Genomic DNA, 26,373 nt, shown 5'->3' on the forward strand with positions numbered 1-26,373 from the left:
CATTTTGGTCATCGAAAATTTTATGACACTCCCTATTTTCCTTCAAACATTTTTGACCCCCCCGTATATTTGGGACCCCCCCCTTCCGAAGAAAATGATAGCCCTACTCAAGAACCACAGGACCTACAAAAGTGTATATTTGAATTCTTCTATACGCTCGCTATGAAATGATCATGCATTTAAGCCAAAGCCCACTACCATTCGCAAGATGCTGTGAACCAGTACCAAATCGCAACAGTTTAAAACATTAAGGCCTACATAACTACTTGTTTATTCCGGGGTTTATTCCCTATCGATATTGACATATTTCACATTAAACTTTTATATTAGGCTACTCCCCATTCCAGAACTGAAAACAAAAACAAACTAAAACTATATTATCCTGTTTTGCTAAATGAAACATAGCGAAATACCAATCCTTTAGTTAGTCACTTCCCTGGTTAGTCCTAACTGGCAATGAAAGTAAAATTTTAATATTTGGTCAATTGTTGTAAATAAGGGCCAAAAAACATGCATTTTTAAGGCATTTTTCGACCTTTTTCGAATTCTGACAATCAAGCCCGGGCCCAAAGACTTGAACAAAGACTAATTTCTAGTATAGGCCTATATATACGCATTATAATTTTTGGAAAACACATTTTCCAACCTTTTTCATAACCAATTAGCAAAAATAACATAATATATTAAAATTATGAGCTAACTCTTACCTTACACTCAGGATTTTGAATGCTTAGACTTTTGCCAAGTCTTCAATTTTGTGACTATACAATTGTAAGAAAACATGCAAAATTGCATGTTTTTGGACCATTTCCCCTCAAATTGCAAAAATATTAAAATTTGACTTTGATTGCCAGTTAGTACTATTAAAAAATAAAGATTTAGCTGTTTCATTTGGCAAAACAGGATAATATTTTTTAAATCCAAAAATTAGTGCTGTATTTTTCTGGAATGGGGAGTAGTTGATGTCAATTTCAGGAGAGTAAGCCCCCGGGGTAAGGCCCCTATTGTGAATGTACGTGTATTATACAGCTATTTCTTTAAAATTCTTCTTTCATATATTTACCAGTAGCGTTGCAAGTCTCGAGATTTCATGTCTCGCTCTCGAGATCGTCTTGAGACCCAGTGCCGCCGAGAGCCATTACGGGCCTGGGGGTGAAATGAACGTCAGGGCCCCCTTTTTACAGGGACCCCATGAGGCCTTTGCTTTTATGGGCCCATTAGGTATGATTTCATTATTTTTACGGGCCCTAGGACCCCGAGCCCGGGGGTAACGCACCCCCGTTAACTCCCCCCCCCCTTTGTCGGCGGCACTGTCGAGACCTGGTCTCAGTCTCGATCTCGGATATCAAGCAAGGTCTCGTCTCAAAAGTCTTGGTCTCAAATGACCTGAAGAAAGAAATATGATTTTTTGTTGTTGTTTATAACTTACCCTAAATAATGTTGAAACTCACAATTAATCATTCATATGTAAATAATCGAAACATGCATCTATTGTGTTAACTATAATGAGTATTAATCAGGCGTATAATTGACAAAAAGTTCGCCCTAAATAATATATAAAATGACAAAATAATGCAGCTTTGATAATATTTATATCATTAATATTATATATATTTTTTTAATGTAAAATTATTCTGTATAAATGTAAGTGAGTTTATAAAAAAAATATCACGAGAGCACGCGAGTGACCCTCTGGATGCTGGGGTCATGAGGTGATGAAAAAGATTATTATTTGCCTGTAAATTCATTCAAATTTTAATCTCTAAATCAAATGAATGATGATGAAAGAAAATTATGATGAATCAATTTAAAAAAATATGAAACAGGTGTCTCGGATCGCGGATCTCGGTCTCAGTTTTGACTACAACACACTGTTTGCCAGGCTTCTCCGATACTTTCCTCCGGGACTTTCCTCTTGAACTTTCCTCTTGGTAAATGCCGGGATTTGCCCAAGCAGTGGTAGACTGGTAGTAATTTGTTACGTAACTGATAACTTTGGACAGTTATATGCTAATTACCTGTTTTGTTTACGTCTTATAATCCTATAATACGCATGCGTCGTTCAATCAGGTTGATCCCGTTGCTAAATTTAAAACACGTCACTCAATTTAATGATTCCGCTGCGCGCTGTAATAGTGAAGCGGCTATAAAGTCAAACTGTCACGCATTCCGCATTCGGGCACTTTCCAATCTCATGCCAAGATAGTAAATGTCACGCCAAGGTCATAAAATCGCACAAAATCTCACCCATCTTTACGCCCAACACCCCACAGGGTCTGCAAAATCAATTTTATTTGTGTAGCAAAAATGCTCACCAAAAAATTATGTAGCAAATGATGAAAATTGTGTAGCACTTGCTACTACTACGCACTTACAGACGGCACCCCCGGGCTGACACCCATACCCCGCTACATATACTGCTTGGTTGGCCGAAGTCAGTTAGCAAAACCCGTGGCGTAACTAGGGGGGGGGGGCAATGTGCCCCAGGCGCCACCCTTGGGGGGCACCGAATTGACCAATAATTAAGCATCGATTATGCACCCCTCCAAGCGATGAAAGTCAAAATTTGTGTGCGCTTCATGTGCATTTCAGCACAAAATCAATTGAAAGAACATTTTAAGACCGATATTCAACTTCTAGTAAACAAAATTAATTAGTGGTAAGCCTTATTTGTCCAAAATTCCGCACTCGATTGTTGCAAGAATTGGGGGGGGGGGCGGGGGGTTTAGGTATCCTTAGCCCTGGGTGCCACAACCCTATGCCACTGCCCGTGTCTAAGATATTCTTGGGGGTGGGTTACTAAGGGGCGCCAATTTTGTTTCTTACCCCGGGCGCTACCAACCCTAGTTACGCCACTGAGCAAAACTCACCACATTTTCGTCATTTTCATTGCCAATGTTACAGTATAAATTGCCAATTGACTAATTGTAACTGTCATACTCACATGACAACCGGGCATGACAACATGTGCTTCTACATCTACATTAGAAATTGAAGTACAAGTTGAAAAAAACTTTTGTTCAGCAACAAACTAAATTATTATAATAATTATGATGGGAAAATGCCTATTTAAAGTGACGGAGGGGAGTCAGGGGACCGCCTCTGAAAAGTAACCATTTGGGCCTGTGCCTCTTGTGCACTTTGCCACTTTCAAAGGAGAACTAGTTGTAAATCATTCCAAAATAGGTTCGACCAAGTCGGATCCTGAGGATCAAAATTGATTTTCAATCATTTTTTTAACATAACAATTTGCGGTAGATTCTACAAAGCCCACCCCACATCCGTAATGGCAGCGGCCCTGCGCTCGCGACCAAAACCTATTTTTTGAGGTATAGTTTCATTTGTTGAACAATTTTTAAACCTTTTCGGTATTCCCATAATTTTCGCCCATTTTCATTAATAATTCTTCTTGCTGCCTTACGTCTTACGTCTATCCTTGTCGGTAGGAATCTTCATCAGAAGTAACATCACCAACTCTGCTGCCCCTTCTGCATCGCCCTTTTCTTCTTCTTCAACGGCCCCTTCTTTTTTGCCACCCCTGCTTTTAGCCTGGGGAAACTCGTGCATGATTATTATTTGATTGCGACATGTTAGAAGAAACTACTTGGAACCTTACTATTACGATTTTGATGTGCTACGTTTTGGTCACGAAATCAATTACTGAATATCTGGCAACTCTGTTTACATGAAATCGCACGTTGTCGTCACTGGTTTCTCGCTATTTTGACGCAGCATCATGGCGGCCTTCACAGACCAAGCAAAACAACATTTTCCCTTACAAGATATCAAATCTGTGGTAGCTCTCTTCCGATCAGAGATTACCAGCGATGCTGAACCAAATCTCAGCATGCTTTCCGTGGTTATGGGAATGATAGAAAACTCTTTAACGAGCAATCGGGCGGCAGCAGCAGCGGCACATGCGAACGATACGGATGTCAACCTCGCGGGCATCGAACCGATCTTTCCGGTCATTGAGCTACCCAGTGTTGAAGCACTTTACTGTAAATTTGAGACACTTATGAAAGGAACTGTAGATCTGAGCGAGTATAAATCCCCCTATGCTACTCGTGATCTGGTGAAGAAGGTATCTGACATTGTGTGGAGCACGTTGTCACGAGGACATTACAAGGAACGGGCTCACTTGCAGAGCTTATTCAGTTATTTGACAGGTAAGCATTGGTCATCAATCAAGCATGACACATCAAATCAATAAATGCACTACACACGTGGGTGGGATGGTCGTACATGTGTACAGGTGTGTAATATGAAGCATTCATAATCCTACATGTAGCATAAGTTGGATCGTGAGTCACAAATGAACAGGGGTGAATAGTGTTTTTTGTTTGAAAGAAGTCCAGTATTTTTAGTCACGATTATGCACTTTCAGTTTCCCAGCGTTTGAGCGGGAATTGGATTGCGTGCTTTTTCGATGTCTAGTGAGCAAATTTTTTCATTATTTTGAGAAAATGATGTCAAATTTTCTATTCTATATTGTTTGGTAATAATGTCTTTTGCCAATAGTATGTGTAAAGTTGTAATTTTGTGTTTTTGATCGCAAAGATCGGATATTTTCGTTCCCGATTCGAATTCTGAACCCTTCGCAAGGGTGCCGATTTCGGCAGAACTTTGACGATAATTTTGCCATTTTGGACACTTAAATGCTTTCGATCCTTAATTTTGTTTCAACCGAGTCTTAAATTATCAAGCACAATACAGTTGGTACCACATTTATATACATTGATGAAATTTTAAAGATTTTTTTTCAAGTTTCTAATCGGCGCAAATCGTTAAGTGTGTATTTTCCATTGACATCCAAAATGGCGTAAGCCAGTCCTCAATATACATAGGTACGGCGTATATAGGACTGGCAAGCGAGTCTAAGTATTTTATGATTTTATTGTGCTGCTTTGTGCACACGGCCCAACTTCGATATATAAAATTATTGGATCGGTGGAGCCCATATTTATTGGTTGAGCTATGAGTTTTAATAACATATTGGATGAGACGTAGTCTATTGGATGAGACGTAGTCGAGTCCAATATTTTATAACTCATAGCAGGGCTGTCAACTTTTTGGAATTGCTTGGTGTGAGACAGAGGCGTACCGGGATTCATTTTGTACCATGATTATTTGAGCCACGGCGCTCGAGACAGTGAAAAGCAGGGGGGGTAGGAGTAACAAATTATTCATGACGATGCGTGAGATTTTACTCATTTTGCGTGAGATTTACTACCTAGGCGTGAGATTATACTACCTTGGCGTGAGACCGTGAGAAAGTGCCCCAATGCGTGAGACCCACGGCCAATGGCACATGCGTGAGAGTTGACAGCCCTGCTCATAGCGAGACCAATAAATATTGGGCGTAAAACATCCAATTTTATCATTATTATGTGTTGAATCCAATATTTTCACACACTTGGATCCATCAAAACATAATGTAAATAATCGCAGTGCTGCGCAGCCACAGGTCATACAGGTCAATGAAATGTCAACCGCCCAGACCAATATAAAAAAGGCAGATATAAAATAATAAATGTAAAAGGCAATTGATATTTAATTAAAGGAATTAAAAAAAAAATCTGTGTATGTGCAGTGTGTCAAGCGTAAACATGCATTGTCTGAATGGCATGCATAAATCAACACGACAACAAGACAGTGATCCATTGAATTGACTTCACTTCCTCTTTCTGCATGATTGATTTATCTCCAGTGCATACCTGGACCACGGGGAAGAAAATTTTAAAAAGTGTACTTTGTGTCTGACGATTCTGTCAATCAAACTTGAGCACAACCTGTCATTGGATAGTATCATGCATGTGTACATGGTTACCGTACGTGATTATACTAGCCAATCATGGACTCATCCAACTGTCAGTGTCAATTTGAATAACAGGATCGTTTGACCACATGTGACATGTCGACCTAGGTCGAAAATGAATTTTACATGTGTCTAAAGAGGACATATGTATGTGACCATCCACCACAACTGAGCCCGGATGTCTCCAGTGCCACTATTGAGATATGCTCCATTGAACTTAACAATAAACAATAGGAAACAAAGGATTTATTGACTGTTTTATTGATTTTTCACTACTTAAATGTCAAGTACTATAGACATGATACATCATTTTAAAGCTAATTTCAAGCAGAATATTTTGGTTGAATATCTCAAAGATGATGATTGGCGACTTCAGAACTCAGTTGTGCTGGATGGTCACATATATAGAGTAGGCACCGGAGTTTGCGCGATTTAAAACGGCAAAATGCGCTGGCCACTTTTCAAAATGCGCGAAAAGGCGCCAAAAAAAAAAGACAAAAAGCGCTAAAATGCGTGATCCCATGTTATCAATGCAAAACACGAGAAAAACATCGGTAAAACCATGGCCTGTCAATCAATTACTGAACGACTTCGGTTCATTTCCAGTTTCTGGAAAAAAAAAAAATAAAGATGGCGACCATCACAAATCGTCGATCGAAATGTCGAAAGCAAGGGCAAATTTCCCCACATTATGCTTGGTTTAAGGGCGTACTACACCCATATATTGGTTTGATTGGTCTAAAAAAATATTTTATCATTTCAAGCTAGGCGATATATGCACTGATCATGTGAAATAAAAAAAATATGAAAAAACATCGTGAAAGTGTCCTTTTCACCTATTTGTCTTAAAGTTGACTGGTTGTTAAGGGCGCTACCACGTAGTCTCCGTCACAACCGGTTTCTGCCGTTTCTACCATTCATCGGTATTCACATACAGTATTAGACTTGCTACCAGTCCAAAATACGACCTGCCTATGTATGTTTAGGGCTGACCGTCAATTTGTATTACCAATAGGAAATACACAGGTCAGACATTTGAGAATAATTCTTTAAGATTTGGTAAAAAAAATTGTAGCCGCCTCATTAATATGCTACCTAATCAAAAATTTTGTTGAAATAAAATTAAGGATCGAATGCGTTTTAGTGTCAAAAAGGCAAAATTACCGTCAAACTTTCGCGAATTCTGCACCCTATGCGAAGCCCTCCGGCGGGTGCACAGTTAAATCGGGAATAAAAATAGCCGACCTTTGCGATCAAAAACAACAAATTACAACATTGGACCATGTTTGGACATACTATAGGAAAAAAAAAACACTATTGCCAAATAATATAGAATAGAACATTTGACATCAACTTGACAAACTAATGAAGAAAATGTGCTCCATAAACATTCGGTAAGTGCGCAAAACAATTCCTATTCAAATGCGTGTATAAAACTGAACAGGGCCGGACGGCTACAAGACTACCGCATAAGTTCAAAGTTGCCAGATTCAAACATGAGCATGTATGCCTAGCACCTTCTCTTGGTAAAATCCCTGATAAAATCAAGATTGTGACCGTCGACGGTGTTATTAAAATTGAATTTTAAGCGTTTGAACTTAACACAAAAGACCATACGGGTATGCTCTCCGGAAAGACCCCCCCTCCATTTTTGGATTCCGCAGCTCCAAAAGACCCGTGACCAAAAAATAGAGCTATAGGCGCAGGCGCAGGCGCAGGCATACGTAAACACGGAAACTTGACAATTTCAGCTCTAAGACCTACATCGCTCGATCATTCTTCATATGTCGGGTTTTTTTCAGGCGTTATTCACCCAGAAAGCCAAGAAAGACCCAATTTTGACTATTCGCAGCTCCAAAAGACCACCTTTTATATTTATTGGCAGCTCCAAAAATGATACGCCGTCAGCACCCCCGGGAGCTCAGTCCCGGACCCTACTAAATTCTGGGGAGCATACCCACCAGAAATGTATGTTGTGCCCCCCCCCTCCCGTGAAGTGGCGTCATGGGGGATCATGGGCGTAGCTAGGACTTTTTAAGGGGGGGGGGGGCAAATGAGTGAAAGGGGAAACCCTCATTCAAGGGGGAAATCTTTTGAAACAAAATAGGCTCAAAAGTACAAAAAGACCCTAGTAAAATTCTTCAGGGCGACCGCATCCAAAGGGGGGGTTAGCTTCCACATTGCCCCCCCTTATGTACGGCACTGAACGTATGAGAAATTTGCTCATTTCCGCAAATTAAGACATTTTAACAATTCCGCAATTTTAGACATTTTAAATGGTAGGCCCTAATAAAGTGAGTAGAAAAAGTGAATAATAAATAATAGTAGACCTATTACACCCATAGATATTGGCCAATGTCAATGCACATGTGCACGTGGCATCACTCTGCTACGGTATTTCTTTTGTGCCAGAAGAGGCATTTTAAAGGAGTATATTAATACTTGGCTTTTGCAATATTAAATATAGGCCCTACGGTGCCAAAACTTGCTTGCCCCTTCTCGGCCTGCCTAAAACTGAATACCGGACAATGTTTTGGTAGGCCTATGTCGATAGAGGGGGGTTGGCATGTCCAAAAGTGGGGAGGACAAAGATTTGTTGGCATGGGGAAAGAAATTCACCACCCCATGCAGATGGCGAGTTGCGATAATATAAACTTAATCAGCGGTGAAAAGCACGAGTATAGGCCGACAAGTCCGCAATTTTATAAGAGGCGTACATTTTAAAGGTAACACGGAAAAATGAAAGTTGCAGGTTATAGCCGGGGCAGTCATATAATTAAAATATTAGATGATGAAATAAGCATGATAAGGGGCTCACTGGGGATTTCCAAATGGTGTAGGCCTACCAACTGAATTTCTTACCCCTTCCCGGCCTTCATAATCGCCTTTGTTGTCCCTGTTTGTTGTTATAGTAGGCCTATTAGTGGTTTAGCCAAACGCTGAGTATTAAAGACAAAATCTCATCCCGGGAAAAAATCATCAGACATTTTACACGAATCTGATTACTAGCGGGATAAGCCTATGATAGGCCACCTACATTATATCGGGCTTCAACTTTGTCAATGGCCTACTGCTGTTAGGATCCTATGCCAAATACATTTCAAAAATATTAAATGACAATTTAAATGACTTATCCTTCACTTTTAGACATTTATATATAAACAATTTTAATTTTTCACACTTTGCTGGGATCACTGGATAGGCCTTTAAAATTGTATAGATGGGAATGTCTAAATTGAGCGTAGGGCCTACGTTATAGGCCTGGCGTGCGGATAACGTGCAGGAATTTTTTCATGATTTTGACTGCGTTTCTATTCTGTAGGCATACCCGTGACGTGATTCCAAAGCCTTGTGCGTGTTATTTAAAAATCAGTCGTGTCCCATTTAATGTGCGCCAAAAATTCCCCCCTTCGATCTGCCAAATTTTCCCAAATTCCTGTGCCCCGGCCCGGCCCGCCCGTCTTGGCTTGTCTAAAATTTGTTTTTCCTTCTCCATGGCTCCGTATTGGGATTGCCACATACCGGAATTTAAAAATACCTAAATAAATACCTAAACTCGCAACTCAGTATAATAATGGATTGTGGGTGAACACTTGTCAAAATTGTCGTGTGTCAAAATTGCTACCGTATATCGTGCAGAACTCTATGGAAATATACACAATATTTGATTTTTTTTGCCTTGGATAGTGACAATCATAGGTAAGTTACAAATGATATGACTCCGCTTAAAATATGCTATCACTGTATCAATTTTGGAGTTCCTAGTTGAAATGGGTTAGAAAACAAAAGGTAAAATAGTTACCAAAATCATAAATTTAAGCTTAACGCACTTACGTAAATATGGTGGGTATAGGTGACGAGAAATGCAATTTTTTCAACATTGCTGTAGTATGGTTGTGGTAACCTGTTACCTATGGCTTAATTAAGTTTCAGTGAAATAATGTCGCTAGTTAAAAATACAAAATATAGCTCAACATTGAAAATAGAAGCATTTTAACCAGTTCGTTTTTGATAGATGTGGAGCACTGAAAATCACCAAGTTCATGAAGCCATCAGGAACCACTTATTCCCATTTTACATATCAACATTATTTCTCTAATGCGTTAGCAACACATATCCAAAATTTTAACGAAATCCGTTGATAGCAAGCTTTCCAAAATGAAGTGAATTTAAAACATCAGTGATGTACCACCTTTTGGCTTCTACCTTCAAAAGCATGTAAGCTACATTGATACCGATGCCACCAATAGAACGAGAAGATTTGCCCCTTCATTTTGCATACCACTATGTCCAATTTTTTTTTTTCTCATTTCTTCACAAAATGCAAAAAACCCGTAAAAAAATGCGATGGGTGTAGTACCCCCTTAATGATCGTTATTTGTATTTTGATGTACATAAAAGAAGTTAGAACCAATATTGCGTGAATTTTCTTGTAAATGCTGCCGATTTGGGGCATAAAAAGTAAGTTTTAACTTTAAGCTTATCGATGGGTCAAAATCGTGAACATTCTCGATGGAACCCAAAATGCGCTTTGGACACCCAAATGCGCGAAAATGTGCGCTTTTGCGCGAACCGCGCAAAACTCCGGTGCCTAATATAGAGCTTTCTGAAACTGAAAACCCTATGTTGATCCAACTTTTCTTTGCAAAGTTACATCATTTTATCAATTGCTGAAAAATTAATATATAAAACAAAAGAATTTTCTTTGCCAATATCTCCAAATCAATATTAGTGACATCCGACTCATTTCCCTTGATCGTGTCACATATATAAACTAGTTTCTTTATTTCTGGCTTTTGTTTCTTGGGGTACAACATACATAAAACTGATGAAAGTTTAGGGTTTCGGGAACAAAAATAGGTAAATGGCACCGTATTAAAATGAAAGTCAAAATTGTTTCGGGGGAAGGTGTTGTCATAACAAAGTTGACCATTCAGGTTGGAATTTTCAACTTTTAGGGAGGGGAGTCAGCCTCCTAGTGAAAGCACATAATCAAACTTTTGGTTTGTTCCCCTAGGCTGAAAACCACAGAATTTTAAAAAATTTAAAAATGTTAGGCCTGAGGTGTACATCCATACATGATTTATAAATTAACAACCCCGGTACCCGGTACTGCACATACTCCTAGGCAGGCCTCGAAATAAGCCAAAATTTCTGAGGGCTATTTGGGCCCTTGATCTTAAATGTTTGAGGGCCCTCACAAATTTTTGTTTGCCCAAATTAACATGGTGGTGTACTGTGCAATCCCGGAAACATACAATATTGCCAATTTTATGTGAAACAAGAATTTGTCTTTAAAAAAGACAAGTTCACGGATCAGGTGTATAGTACATGTACTTTGAGCTACTTTAGTCTAACATTTAATATGAATATCTAACCTACTCTGCACTTATTCGACAATAAATAAGTGATATGAGGCTTAATAATGATACCTGCGTCTTGACTCTGGAAAACAATATTTTTTAAAGACCTCATTTTGCATTTAGTTTTTTAAGCCCCCTCGGGAGCCACAGGATCTCTCATTTAAGTTTTTATTGTGTTGCAAAGTAGCAAAACTTTCTTTATATGGCATAATTTGTGCCTGGAAAAGGCTATCCTCTTACAACCTATTGACAGGTCTGATTTCTATAATGAGGTGTCACCGGGTTTGCAAGAGATAATAATACCAAATCTAAACACCATGAAATTCACCACATCACGACCAAGCTCACATTGGGCGCCCCATTCCTTTTTTAAAGGAATTTTGATTAAGCTACCTATACAGGAAACAAATTTGGCTATAAGTATACAAGAAAATTGCAAGATGCCTTCATCATTAAAGTAAACACTGATTACACAGCCATTTGCTCTTGCTTGCTTTTGTCAGGGTCATGGTCCTGTTTTTATGAACTGAACACCAATATTATACAGGTTTATACACATGGGTTATCAGAGTCAATAAACATTCAATTAACTATAGATAATGGACTTAGTTTTGTGCAATGTAGTAATTTTCTGAAGTAAATCGCCTACTGCATAGTTTTCTATACAGATGATGTTTATTTTGTGATCAGGCCTGGCCATGACATGATAACCAATCAGTTATGTGTATTGTCACCATGTGATGGCTATAAGCCAATTACAAACATGTTTATTAAAAAGGCTAAAAAATTCCTACATTTAACAGACTCTTCCCTGGCCAAGGGCTAAATAGTAAGTTGTTAGTGGGGCAAGATTAGATAAAGGCATACAAATTTAGGTATGAGATATTAGGAATTATTTCCTAGTCTCTTTAACTACAAGGTTGGTGGGCTATATAGCTATTCAAGACACAGGGTATGTAAGGGATAAACTGTGCATATGAGATGTGGGTGCAAGTGGCATTATTTCACTGCCGTGAAAAAACAACATCATTTAAGGTTTTTAATTTTTATAACAATGTTTTTGGCCTTGAATTTGTTTCAATTCTCCTGAAATGTGAATTTAGAATGCGATATAGTCTGGTAATTGAGTGTTGCATGACTGCTGGATTCTGCAGTAAGCTTACTACCGTAAGTGATAAAAATTGCCACAAATTTTGCGGGCCATTTGGGCCCGCCGGATGCATCTTTTGCGGACCCTCACTGATTTTCGAGGGCCCTTGGGCCCTCCTTATTTCGAACTCTGCTCCTAGGTTACAAGTTACAACTGAGAAAAAGTGCTGAACTCATCAGCAGGTCATGTCCGACATATTGAAGAGTTTTTTTTTTACTCTTAAAAATAGTTGACCATTTCCATCTCAATTTTCAGATAATTGACTATTCCATGAAAATAATGAAAGGTATGGCCAAAATAAAAAAAGTGAACCATCACAGAGCTGATAAAAATGTTCCCCTTCCCTTACAAATGTATATTGTACCGTACTTATCCATTTTGCATCTGAGAAACAAATGAAGTTGCTGAATGGTATGCTGCCCTCAATGCTTAAAATTGTAATTTCTTGTTGCATTTTACTATAGACCCCTCTATAAACCATATCACTTTATATAACACCTAAGTAGATCCTTGCCATTTGATTGGTTGATTGTTGGTCACATGTCATTCAATAAATAAACTATTTTACGGCCTACGTCACTACCGTGGAGTTTGGTTATATGCGCCATGCATTTTCGTTATATGCACCTTGCATTTTTGTTATATTCCATACGTTCTATTGCATGGCTAGAGAATTGCATGTTTTTTCAGTCCGATCGGCCATACCGGGTTACGGGAGATTTTTAAAACAACACACTTATTTTGTGGCAATTCTGGATGATGAATAACCGTTAAGAAATATAATCCACATCTACAAATAAAGCTGCGAATATGCCTATTCTGATTTTTTTTTTTTTTTTTTCTTTGGGAAAGTAGAAAACAAAGTGAAAAGGTAAGCTTACAATACGCATTGGTTAGGCCCTGCATGCCTGTGGCTAGGTAAGCTTAAATATCATTTTACCGCATAGGAAAAGCCTGATATTAATAATAATAGGCCCTTATTATAATACTTTTGAACATGTTGAATGGCTTTTTTTGGTGATACAAGAATATATTGCTAAAAAGGGCCTACTTGTCTATACGATTAGTATGATTTTTTTAAAACTCGTCTCGTGCAAGGCCATTACAATCAACCAATCAAATGACAAAGATCTACTTAGATGTTATATAAAACAAATAATGAATGTTTTTTCATTTGTGCAATGGAAAGAATATTTTCATTCGTTGACAAATGCAATGTTCCATTCAACTCAGCTTCGCTTCGTTGAATGGAACATTCCATTTTTCAACTCATGAAAATATTCTTACCATTGCACTCATAAACATTCATTATTTGTATAATAGATCATCAAAAAAACAATCTATGCAAAAAATAAGCAAAGTTTGTTTAAGGGGTATGAACGTTTGGACAGTATTTATTGTGGGACATTAGAACACATCAGACATATTGCATTCTGAATACGAAGAATGGCCTTCTGATATCAAATAATTTTGATTTTTGAAATTCACAATGTAATACACATTTTATGGCAAATCATTAAAATTGATAAACAGTACTCAAGTAAACTTAATAAATCTGATGATTTCTACCTAAAGTGTATGTAGGTGGGATGAAAAGCCGACGATCAATTGAAAATTTTGACCTTTCGTATTGAAGATATGGATTTTTTAAAAAAAAAAAAAAAAAAAAATTAGGTCTTTTGGGAAAAAAATCCATATCTTCAATATGAAAGGTCAAAATTTTCAATTGATTGTCGGCTTTTCCTCTCAGCTACATACACTTTAAGACTATATCATTAAATTTATAAAATTTACTTCGAGGACTGTTATATCTCCAAAATGTGAAAAATATCAAATTTTAATAATTTGTCATAAAATTTGTATTGTATCGTGAATTTCATAAAATGAAAATTATTTGATATCAGAAAGACATTCTTCGTATTCAGAATGCAATTCGATAGGTCTGATGTGCTCTCATGTCCCACAAAAATGCTGTCTAAACGCTCAAAACGCTCATTCCAGTTCCCTTAAGGGGTACTACACCCATTGATTTTTTTTTGCATTTTTTGCATTTTGTGAAGAAATTACAAAAAAAAATTGGACAAAGTGGTATGCAAAATGAAGGGGCAAATCTTCTCGTTTTATTGGTGGTATCGGTATCAATGTAGCTTACATGCTTTTACAGATAGAAGCCAAAAGGAGGTACATCACTGATGATTTAAATTCACTTCATTTTGGAAAGCTTACTATCAACGGATTTCGTTAAAATTTTGGATATGTGTTGCTAACACATTAGGAAATAAAGTTGATATGTAAAATGGGAATAAGTGGTTCCTGATTTCTTTTATGACTTCATGAACTTGGTGCTCCACAACTATCAAAAAGGAACTGGTTAAAATGCTTCTATTTTCAATGTTGAGCTATATTTTGCATTTTTAACTTGCGACATTATTGCACTGAAACTTAATTAAGCCATAGGTAACAGGTTACAACAACCATACTACAGCAATGATGAAAAAAATTGTATTTCTTGTCACCTATACAACCATATTGGGTAGTTTTCCGTAAGCTTAAGTTTTGTGATTTTGGTAACTATTTTATATTTATTTGTGAAATCCGTCTCAACTAGGCATTCTAAATTGTACTCACCATTTACATCCCAAGGTATATTAGTATATCCACCATGCACTTCTCGATATATATCCAGTTAAAGACAGAATATCAAAATTATGCCTCATATGATATCACAGACTCTCACATGTGTATTCAAAATTGATGCTTAAATTTGACCTGAACCAATTGACCTATAACCTGACATACGGTGACCTAATAGCCTTTTCTTCTCCTAACAACTAATGACTATGCATCAATTGTATAAGTGTTTATTTAATTTATTCAGTGTTATATCATGGTAGGTATTTTGCATGCACCACTATAGATTTTCTATAGAGAGTATAACAAAGGATTTAATGTATTCTATTCATGTACCCTACTTGAACATTTTCAAAAGAATAAATTATGGTTTGTTATGAAACACAGATCTGAGTTACTAGGTTACAGTAAACAAAAAATATATAGGGCTAAAATGACTTACTAAAATTGTTGAAATTCACTTTATATGTAGATATATTTTATAAGTTCAGGACATGAGGTGATAAACATATATATGTACTTAATAAATTTGCAAGAAAAAAAAGAAGAGGGGTACTGATGAAAATCGGGGTATTATATCGCCTTAAGGGGGTACTACACCCCTGCCCAATTTTTTGCCTATTTTTGCATTTTTCTCAAAAATTATAGAGCATTGGGGACAAGTAAGATATGTATATTATAGGGGCAAGGACTACAATTACTGCACTGGAAATTTTATTTCAGCACAGACAACAGTTGTGGAGTTAAAGTCAAAAATGAGGGAAAAGCAATATTTGATCAATAAATCAATAACTACTTACTTTGAGTTGCTGAATTTTCAGTACAGTAGTTGTAGTCCTTGCCCCTATAATATGCATATCTTTTACCTGTCACCAATGTGCTATAATTTTGAGAAAAATGCAAAAAATAGGCACAATATTAGGGTGTAGTACCTTAAGGGGGGTACTACACCCTTGTGGTAAATTGTGACTATTTTTGCATTTTTCTCAAAAATAATAACACACTGGCAACAAAAGTTATATATTATTGGGGCAAGGGATCCAATTACTACACTGAAATTTCAGCGACTCAAGACAAGCGGTTCAGTATATATATGATAGGAAATGCGGTAGGGGAGATTGGGGTTAGTTGAAACATTTTTCACAAAATCGTCTTTTTAACGCAAACCGATTACTTTCAAGAAACACTAACCATATCAGTATAAATATACAGCCTTAAACTTTATTGGACCTGCTTATGATTATTCATATAATCCAATTTGAAAATTTGAAAAAAAGTGTTTCAACTAACCCCACCCCTGGGGTAAGTTGAAACATAGGGTGGGGTTAGTTGAAACACGGCTTGTAAAAATTTCAAAATAATTATTATTGTGTTGTTAGGGTTATACTTCCCTTAAAGGCACCCTTTAACATACAATCAGTGTGAAAAAATGAATAAATAAATATGTGGGAGTGCGGGTCAATACTTTGGACACAAGGTGACGAGTGTCACCATGGACCAAAATATGAGAAGCCTAAAATATTATAAAATGTACTTTCTGTGTGCACTTTTTGCTTGTATTATTGCTTTTTAACCATATTAAAGCAATATTGAAGAAATGGAAAACATGTTACAAATTTTTAAAAGTCAAATTTTTAACCATATTTTTCTATCACGATTTTCATGTGTCAACTAACCCCACCTCAAAAGTTTCAACTAACCCCGATGCCTATTTTTACATTTCAAAGTTCATTACACAAAATAAGAAATACAATAAAACTTTTATTTAACATTATTCTGGGACTTACTACTAGTGCTTATGATACTCAAAAAATAATCCCTGAATCTTCAAACAACATGGAGATAACGATCTTTTCTGAGGGGTATAAAAATTAGTCAGTAAGTCAAAAAACAGATATTCCTTTCCCAAGCCAACACTGGTGGGGCATCAGCACTGTTGCTAATTTGGTGGATGACCCTTACTAATACCTATTACTAGGTGCCAGTATTTTACCAAATTAATTTTTTGTGTCAGAAAAAAATACAATGTTTCAACTTACCCCGCGTTCCAACTAACCCCAATCTCCCCTACATCCTAGCGGTACCTTATTTCTTATCATAAATAATGAACTGCTTGCCTTGGGTCACTGAAATTTCAGTGTAGTATAATTGGATTCTTTGCCCCTATAATATACATAACATTTGTTACCAGTGTGTGATTAATTTTTGAGAAAAATGCAAAAATAGACACAAATTTATCGAGGGGTGTAGTACCCCCTTAAGAATTATATACCCTACCACCTTCAGGTGAACCAATTTTTTTTTCAGAAAAAACATAAGTTTGTGTACCATGGCCCATGGGTATGTCAGTTGTGCATCCTTTTGTCACAAGTGGTAAATTTTATGGCAGTTGGTACCAAACAATTTAGTGGGCATAGAGTGTAGGCATACATTGTTTCAACTTTTTAGTCAATTGCATACATGGGGTAGAGAATATGGATGGAAGTGGGTCTTTGGTTGCAGACCTGTATAAACCGAACCAAACATCAAAAAACCTCGATTCAGAAGCCGTTGGCAATTTTCAGAAAGTTTACTTTTGCCTCGGGCAAGCTGGGTGGGCAAGTTGTAGAATACAGCCAACTAAGGGGCTGTGTGCCAATAATTATGAGCCCTGGGTGAGGGTAAAATTGGGGGTCCGAAGACCATTTGATTTAAGGTTTGAAAATTGGGATCCCAAAAATTGGGGATGTGTGGGGGATTTTTTGGCAGGCCAAGAAGGGGAGGAAGCAATTTTTGGCAGGCTGAGGGGGGGCAAGCATTTTTTGTCATGCCATTTGGAAATCTTACCCCTTTCCAGGTGGCTCATAATTATATTGCACAACTAAATTGTCAACTGTTCCAAGCAAAAACAACGGATGAGTTGTTCAAAAGTTAACACAAGCCATGTTTTTGATCAGAGAGAACCACACACTAGCTATAAGACATCCACACCAACACAAATACTCATATCAATGCACATATCACACCTACATGTATGTGCAACACGTCAAACATTGAGCTACGATTTACTGTCCAGTATCCAACAGCTGATACATGTTACAGGTATTTTTGCCATAATGTTTTTACTATCCAAGACTGTGGACTGAACCTACACTCCCAACTAGTGTCATTGCTTTTTATAACACTTAGTTTTAAATGCGCTTTCAGTCCATTTACGATTACTCAGTCGCAGAGCAGAAACTGCAGACATCCGAGGTTCTGTGCATCCACATTGACTCAAAATCTCTCTGTGTCCTCAGTTGCCAATTTATTCAAAGCACTAGCCACACACACCTGAACACTCCCCCCCCCCTCGCCCACACGTCCACAATTGTGGTATTTGCCCATCCAGGACTCGGGAGGGCAGTAAATAATTACATACATGTAGGCATGAGGCCCGGGGCATGAGGATTACCAGGGGCATGAAGAGATTCCACAAAAACTGTCCTTTCGTAGAGCTTTGCATACATGTGCTTTAAATTTGCTAATTTGAATGTATTTTTTCACTGCCTTGTTTTTTGACATTTCAGGGCAAATTGCTCTTAGCCCTGTGTATTCTGTAATCCCTTTAATTCATGTTCCTTTTATGGGAATCTTCATTAGGCATGTCCAGGGCCCTGCCACATTTAGAAGACATGAGCGCAAGAAGACCGTAAGTCCACTTGGCCCCTCAACATGCATACACTAAAGTTACGTATAGTTTCTTAGGGTTTTATGTTCCAGGGTGAAAACATCATGAAAGGTTGTTGTGAAAGATTGTTTTGGCCCCTGAACATGTATAAAACATTACCAAACTATACGAAACTATATATAACTTTAGTGTATACATGTTGAGGGGCAAAGTGGACTTTCGGTCTTCTTGCACTCAGGTCTTCTAAATTATTCCTGATTTCAAACCTTAGATCCATGCTATTTTTCACCAGACTGGCAGTACAGTGTTCATCATCCATATGAAGTACTTTTAGGTACGGTACCAGGCCCTCGAAATCCGCGGTAACGCGGCCGCGTCGTTCCCAGAAAAAAAATTGGGAGGTCACAGAAAAAAAAATTATTTTTTTTCTAAGTTTTTTTGAAATGTTTTCTTACCCACCCACAAACCTTACTGCATGTATTCAAACCACCCAAGCCCAACTAACCTTTAACATAACCCAAAACCCTTGCCCTTACCCCCAAAAGGGAATTAGAGTAGAAATTGATTTCACCTGAAAATGACAGAAAATCTGACCTATATTTAATGTTTTAAATGCATTGCATGAATGTGTTTGTAACGTTTTAATTACTTTAAATTTGCCTCTTTTCAATTTTCATGGAAATAGTTATTTTTATTGCTAACAAGTAACAAATTAAAAGACAAACCTTTCACATAATTTTGGAAATTTGAAAAAAAATTCTAAAATTCTGGAAATACAAAACAAAATACATTTAAGTGCAACAGCTTTTTTATTGCAGGGTAGAAATTTGATAAATAGGTCATCAAATACAAAATGCATGCATGGACCTATTTATCAAATTTCTAACCTGCAAGAAAAAAACTGTTACATGCAAGAAAAAAAATTCTTAAGAAAAAGCTTAATGCACTTAAATGTATTTTTTTTTGTATTTTTAGAATTTTAGATTTTTTTTATATTTCCAAAATTATGTGAAAGGTTTCTCCTTCCTATAATAAGCCATAAAAATAGCTATTTTGATGAGATGAGGCTAAATAAAGTAATTGAAACTTTATATATTCAGGCATTTAATAATACTAAACATGCTATACATGTAGGTCCGATTTTGGGGTGAAATCAATTTCACCCCTAATTCTCTTTTGGGGGTTGGGCAAGGGTGTTAGGCTTGGTTGGGTTTGTATTTTGTGAGATGGGTTAGAGTTTGTGTAAGGCCAGGAAAAACATGTTATTAAAATTTATGCTATAATTACTTGACCATGTCGGAAATGAACGTATGATGAATCCCACAAGATAATTCTGAAGATGAGGAAGTCCAACACTCAACTCTTGTTCATTGTTGTATTGTAGAGCATAAAATGTAGCGTATTTTACACAGTACTCTTATCATACAGGGTGAGTCAAAAAAAGTGCAATAGAGAAAAGAATCCATTTTTATTTAAGAATCGAGTTGAACCTTTTAGGTTTTAAAACATTTTATAAATAACATATCTATTTAGTAAGTGATCTTGTGTGAAAAAATCAAGGAATTAGCATTTACCGTTTTGTTTTTATGACACATTTTATAGCGATACCCATTTTAATGTTTATCCAAGAGACACCTAAAATAGATTTGGAACAACTGCCCGTTTCTTAACTTCATTGGCATTGAAATAAAATGGAGCACCCAAAGTGTTATTGCCCTTGGTCTTGTTTAAGGAGAAGAAACATTATTTGTTGTTATTTTCATTTTCCCTTTATTTTAAAGATGTTTATTCTCTATCAAAACCATATAAATTTGTAGGCGGGTTTTTCAAATGTCGAAATGAAATGCGCGCAAATTGGAGTGGAGTGAATTACAAAACATCCAGTAAGTTGGACATATTGGGATTAAAAAAACTGGAGTTGGAGTCGAGTGGGGTATGAAGGACTGAAAGTAATGTTAGAAAGTTTGTTTGAACAGAAAAAAGAAATAAAAATAAAAATACGCCTTATTTAAGTTAAAGTCAGTTTCAGAGCTGGTGCATTTATCATACATTGTGTGCTCCCATTCAAAATACATTGTACCTCGTGGACAAATAATGAAATTGGGTATCGCAGCAAAAGAACTCATAAAAATTAAACGGTAGAAGCAAGTCACTTCATTTTTTTCACAGAAGGTGACTATTGAGTGTGGCATTTATAGAAACTTTCAATAATGGGAAAGTTCAACTTGGTTCTTACATAAATATCGATTATTTGCTCTATTGCACTTTTTTTGACTCACCCTGTACAATGCATTCTTCATGCACATTAGTACCCCCCCACATGGGGGCCCCATCCCACATACCCGAAGAGGGGGGGTGTCAAAAATTTTATGAATCCTTGTTTTTATATTGTGCATTATATATCAATTTCAGCCATGTAGGTCATGCATATGCATTTTTATGTCACAAATGGCCTCTTTTGGGGTGCTAAAATCGCCCACTCTCATGCTTGAATTAGAGCCTCAGAATGGTGATTTCTTACTTTTAAAAGTCTAAAATCCATGAGCTTTTTAGGCTTTTTGAGCCCCTGGACCCAACCGATAAGGGCGAGCTACAAGGCGCTCGCGAATTTCACAGAAAATTTAAAGCAACATAGTTTAAGTTCCCAGACAGGAAATTTTTCCTATGCCCTGTACGGTACCAGTAGTCCCATTTGAGAATTGGTAAAATTGTTACATTACATGCATTTTCTATGTAACTTGACTTTGACTAGTAAGTTAAAAGAAAATTTATGCCTAATATAGCAAGTTCTCTTTCTATTGATAAGAATAATTAAAAAGGATGTGGTTTTCTAAAGTACCCCCAATGAATAGAAACGAGCTTAATTCAGTATGTTTTTGTACCAGGGATGGTAGGTAGGCACAGATAAAGGTATCAGACACTTACCTTGCTTTTATTGTGTCCAGGTATATAAGTGTGGGTGGTTAGCTAGCTAGCTGTAGACCCTAGGAACGTAGGAGTAGAAATACAGTGTGTCTCCAGTCATGAACCAATCTTATGTATCTTTTTACCTGGGAGAGTGTAATGAAGACATCGGAAGTGAAAAACAAACAAGTTCAGTTTGCAGTCGAGGGGCCAGGATCTTGATATTCATTCTAATTTGTCGTTAACTTGGGTGTATTTTTTTTTAAGGACGGGTCCAATACAGCTTTTTCGATGTTTTTGTTACTGTTTGAAAACTATGAATAGTGGTGTAGATCATTTCCGTCAAGATTGAGATACTGGATGACCGTTTTAGACCCCTAATTAGCACATTGATTGATTTCCCTTGCTTAAATTTGTCTATGATTCCAGACTAGGGTCCCTTTTAGTGACTAGTGACTTTTGACTATTAATTTGGGTCCTAATGAAATACAGAAGTACATGAAAATTAGTAAGGAGTGCAAGTCTCAATGACTTTGACCTAAAGTTGTTTTATATGCTTGTATTTGTATGTAAACCTGAGAGAAAAACATCCCTTCTTGGCTACACCAATATTCACCTTGTATTTTGGACAATGGACTTGAACATTTACTGTAGTGTCCCATAGTACTGAGCAGAAACCTTTAATCCCACTGGGGCTGCCAAAAATAGGCTGATTGTGCATGTTTTTGGTAAAAAAACTTAGGGCTCAGTCCCCAAACCCCCTTCCTGTGCAGGGCATGCACCTGCCTAGCAGCTTATTTCCTTGTCTTGTCGTTATTATTTGAAAAAAGAATCAAAATATATATGCTGGACTACTGTTACCCTTGTTAATGGATGTGTAGATTTAAAAAAATAGATGTTAGTATTGAAAATGACATGCAAGTCACATGGTCAGCTTTAATAGTTTTCCTATGGACTGTTTGACACTACATAATGCACTAAATTTGGATGAAATAGATTTAATTGACAATAGCTGCCTTGTGTCAGAATTAATGGTTACATTGAAAACAATTGCTTAGAACTGCAATTGCTACTGTACCAGAAATTTAGCCGATGTTTGTACCCTGAAAAAGAATTGGGTCATACCAGGATCTTGGTAGGCGAACTTCTGTATTTACGCTCAATACGCTGTGTACAAGGCAGGTTTATAGCCACGCCAGTCGGGGGTAACCGGCACCGACCAGCATTTACATTTTTTCCCCACAAATGGGGACATTTCCCCCACAAATGATTTATTCATCATAAAATCGTGGGTATACCCCCTAGCCTATTCCCCGATCCTGCATGTGCGCTAAAAAGATTGTACTGAGCCAGCGCTCTATTACTGGATAGTAAAATTAGCTGGCACTCAGCTTGGACTACAAGGTAAAGTTGCAAAAAAGTGCCAGCATGTGTATTTCAACATCAGAAAACAATTGTATACCAGTAAGTACTGTATTACAGGGTATGAGATGTTTTCCAGCCGGAACAAGTGACTGTTACAAAGTACAATGTAAAATTGAAATGAACCATTTTGACATGAGGCAGCTAATGGTATAGAACAATTTGTTTTGTGCATAGCCTTTGTGGAAAAAAAAGCATCAGTGAACATTGTGCTATTAAAGTCAGCCTGTGAGATTACAAATGAAGAGTGATAAATGACAGCATTGGGTTACTCATCTCATGTGAGTGAAGATAAATGATTTGATAAATTATGTGATTCATACTGAGCTCACCCCTCGTTATATTCAGTTTGATGTGATGCATCGAAATGGTTGTAGATGTGAGTTTTATATACAGTTGATCTATTTAGTATTTGGACTCTCAAAGTTGCATCTTTAATGGAATTTAGCAGGGCTTGCACCTAACTTTTTTAACAACTGGCCCACAGTGTCATGAAAGACCTAAAGATTTTAGGTCTTTTGGGAAACTTAGGCCTATATCTTCAATAAGAATTTTCATGATGGTCGGCTTTTCATCCCAGCTACATGCACTTAAAAGTACCGGTACATATCATTAGATTTATAAGGTTTACCTCGAGGACTGTTAAATAAATGTCAAAAATGTAAATTTTTAATAGTTTATCCTAAAATTTGTATCATATCACAATCTTAAATTATTGGATTTCAGAAGGACATTCCTTGTATTCAGAATGCATTTTGGTGTATCTGATGACATGCTCTCAGGTCCCACAAAAAATACTGTGCAAAGGTGGTTGACCGAGCCCTGAAAGTAAAATAATTAAAAGATGTCATACACAAATTACTAATTTTCAAGCATTTGCTGTAGGTAATTATTTGAGGAGTGAAAAGGAGGAAAGGGGCTTTATAAATGCTTTGGTTCATGAAGATTTTCTTTGTGCATTTTGGCTCTCAAATCAAACCTGAAGCAGTTGATTCAAAACTTTGCCATGTCATTCATTGAAAGTGGAATCCATTTTAGTTGCAACCGAAATTTATCACTAGTAATTAGTATCAAATATGGAGTTCTTCTCTGATTGGGTGCCCTTTTGCTAGATTGTTAAGTAGCATTGTTAGAGGTGGCTGCTATGGAATATTTTACAATAAGACATTGTGCGATAATAAGGTTCATCGAAATTTGATCAGTATTGAGTGGGTGGACTCCCACTTCGCACATAACAGGCTACACCTCTAAAATGTCATGATATTAGGTGATCATGCAGTCGCTACTTGGAGAAAATCTATTTTGATATTTCTTCTGACATTTATCTGCACATTTTTGAACGCAATTCAATGATAGTTCCTGATGATCATTAGGCATTCATGTCATTGTTAATAATAGTCATAAAATCAATATTTAACTTATATCACGCATATCAAACTGACATTGAATGCATTTTGGGTGATGTTCATTTCAGTCAATAGGATAGTATTTCTACGTAGGCTTTCCTTTGCCAATCAACATTTTTTCTAGTACCAGTGCTAGTATTTGGTACTTTATTAGCATCAAGGAAATATTTTCTGCAAAAACCACTTCAGGTAATAGGAAGAGAGTTGATCATGCATTTAGACCGACAGAGAGTGACACGCATTGACAACATTGGCGCTGGAATTAAATAAGCGATTTTCTTTGTTTTACCTCAGCTGAAAATTAATAAAATAGGAACATTATCTGACAGTGACAATGAAACCAAATATTTTGTGGATTAGGAATACAAATCTTTCAATGGAAATGTTATTGCTTTAAAATAACCAGGTAACCCTATCAGAGCTACCTGCATTTGATCAATTCATTAATCATCATGGACAATTTTGCAAGTACATGATCAAATCATCATGGAAAATTTTTGCAAGTAATGATAAATTCAACATTCATTACATGTTTACCTTGATGTCTGTCTGCAAATATCTCAAGAAAATGTTTTAAACAAAAACCCACATTAATATTAGTGCAGAATGATAAGTGAAGAATCAACTTACAAATCCTCATCCTGTTTAGACAAAAACCCTCAAGGTCTATGGTTTTGAATGTTTGAATTAATTTCAAGGTTGTCAAGTTGTCACGTTTTTACCATTCAAGATACTTGAGAGAAATTGTTTTCATCTCGATCTGGAAGCTGCCCAATATAAACCTACCTGCAGCTGAAGTAATCCACCCAACCTACTCATAATCATCGAGAGAAAGTGAAGTGTTGATTTTTGAAAGAAAAAGGTCAAAATTGTACAATTATTACAGCCATTAGCAGAACTTGTTTACGAGTTAATAAACAAACAAACAAATAAAAACGCATTGAGGGAGACTTTTAGATAGAGTGGTGGAGGGGGTAAGAGTAGTTACCTCTGATAGGAATGCTGCCTAGTGTATTTACTACGAGCTTGGAAATAAAGTTAGACCTTGTAAAACATCTCTGGCCTTTGGAGGAAATTTATGTTTAAAAATCTTTTGTTCCTGTGTACAAAGAGCCATGTACATTAAATCACAGTCAGTTTTGAAAAGAGTAGGGTGTACACCACAGGCTCGAATCATCGGTCCCAATCGGTCCTGGTTGTTTCTTCATGGGAATCCCTCAAGATTAAAAGTAAATTGTTGTGTATCCATTTGCTAAAGTTGAATATAGAAACTACATTTAACTAGAAAAATACAGCATACATTACATTATTTCACAAGTAGTGTGGTAAAACGTTCAGTGATGTGAATTATGGTATAGTACACAATTAGAGAATTATTCTGGTGGAACTATGTAAACTAATTGAAATGTTTCTCTTTTTTTGCCTTCCCAACTTAGGTAATCGATTAGACTGTTTTGGAGTTGCATTTGCAGTGGTAGCAGCATGTCAAATACTGGGTTATAAAGACGTTCACTTAGCCTTATCAGAGGACCATGCTTGGGTGGTGTATGGCGAGGCTGGAGATGATACAGCAGAAGTGACATGGCATGGCAAAGGCAATGAAGATAAACGTGGACAACCCATTAGTCTAGGTAATAGTAAGCAGATTGATTGGCGCTTGTAATCACTAGATTTGATTATGCTGGAGTTCAAATGATAAATATCATTATCAATGCACGTACCGCTTTCGTTTTTTACAGGACAATGCCCAACCCCGAAGGAGGAGTACATTGTGATGGCAAGAAATAAAACAGCAAGTGCATTGATATTTTTGTCATTTGAAAGTCAATAAAATCATTTCTGGTCATTAATCTCGTTCATATATCACAACTTTATAATAGTTTATTTCGTTTAAAGAAAGCTTAAAATCCCCAAATTCAATTGCAAAACTCACAGTAGTCCAGAATCTCATTTTCTACCTACAATGAAATTGAACTAATTTTGCTCATGCATTGACAAAAATCAATGTATAAAATGCACTTATTAAAGGT

General features: G+C 36.8%; 1 protein-coding gene across 1 annotated transcript in view; it reads left to right on the plus strand.

Annotated features, from left to right (window-relative positions):
- Nucleotides 1-3,646: 3,646 nt before the first annotated feature.
- LOC140152889 (menin-like) overlaps nt 3,647-26,373 on the plus strand; it is a 52,274-nt gene continuing 29,547 nt past the window's right edge. The window contains 2 exon segments of the mRNA XM_072175417.1: nt 3,647-4,169; nt 25,780-25,974. Coding sequence (XP_072031518.1) covers nt 3,737-4,169; nt 25,780-25,974 — 628 coding nt within the window. The 5' untranslated portion in view covers nt 3,647-3,736.

The sequence above is a fragment of the Amphiura filiformis genome, chromosome 5 (genome assembly GCF_039555335.1).
Source record: "Amphiura filiformis chromosome 5, Afil_fr2py, whole genome shotgun sequence".
NCBI lineage: Eukaryota > Metazoa > Echinodermata > Ophiuroidea > Amphilepidida > Amphiuridae > Amphiura > Amphiura filiformis.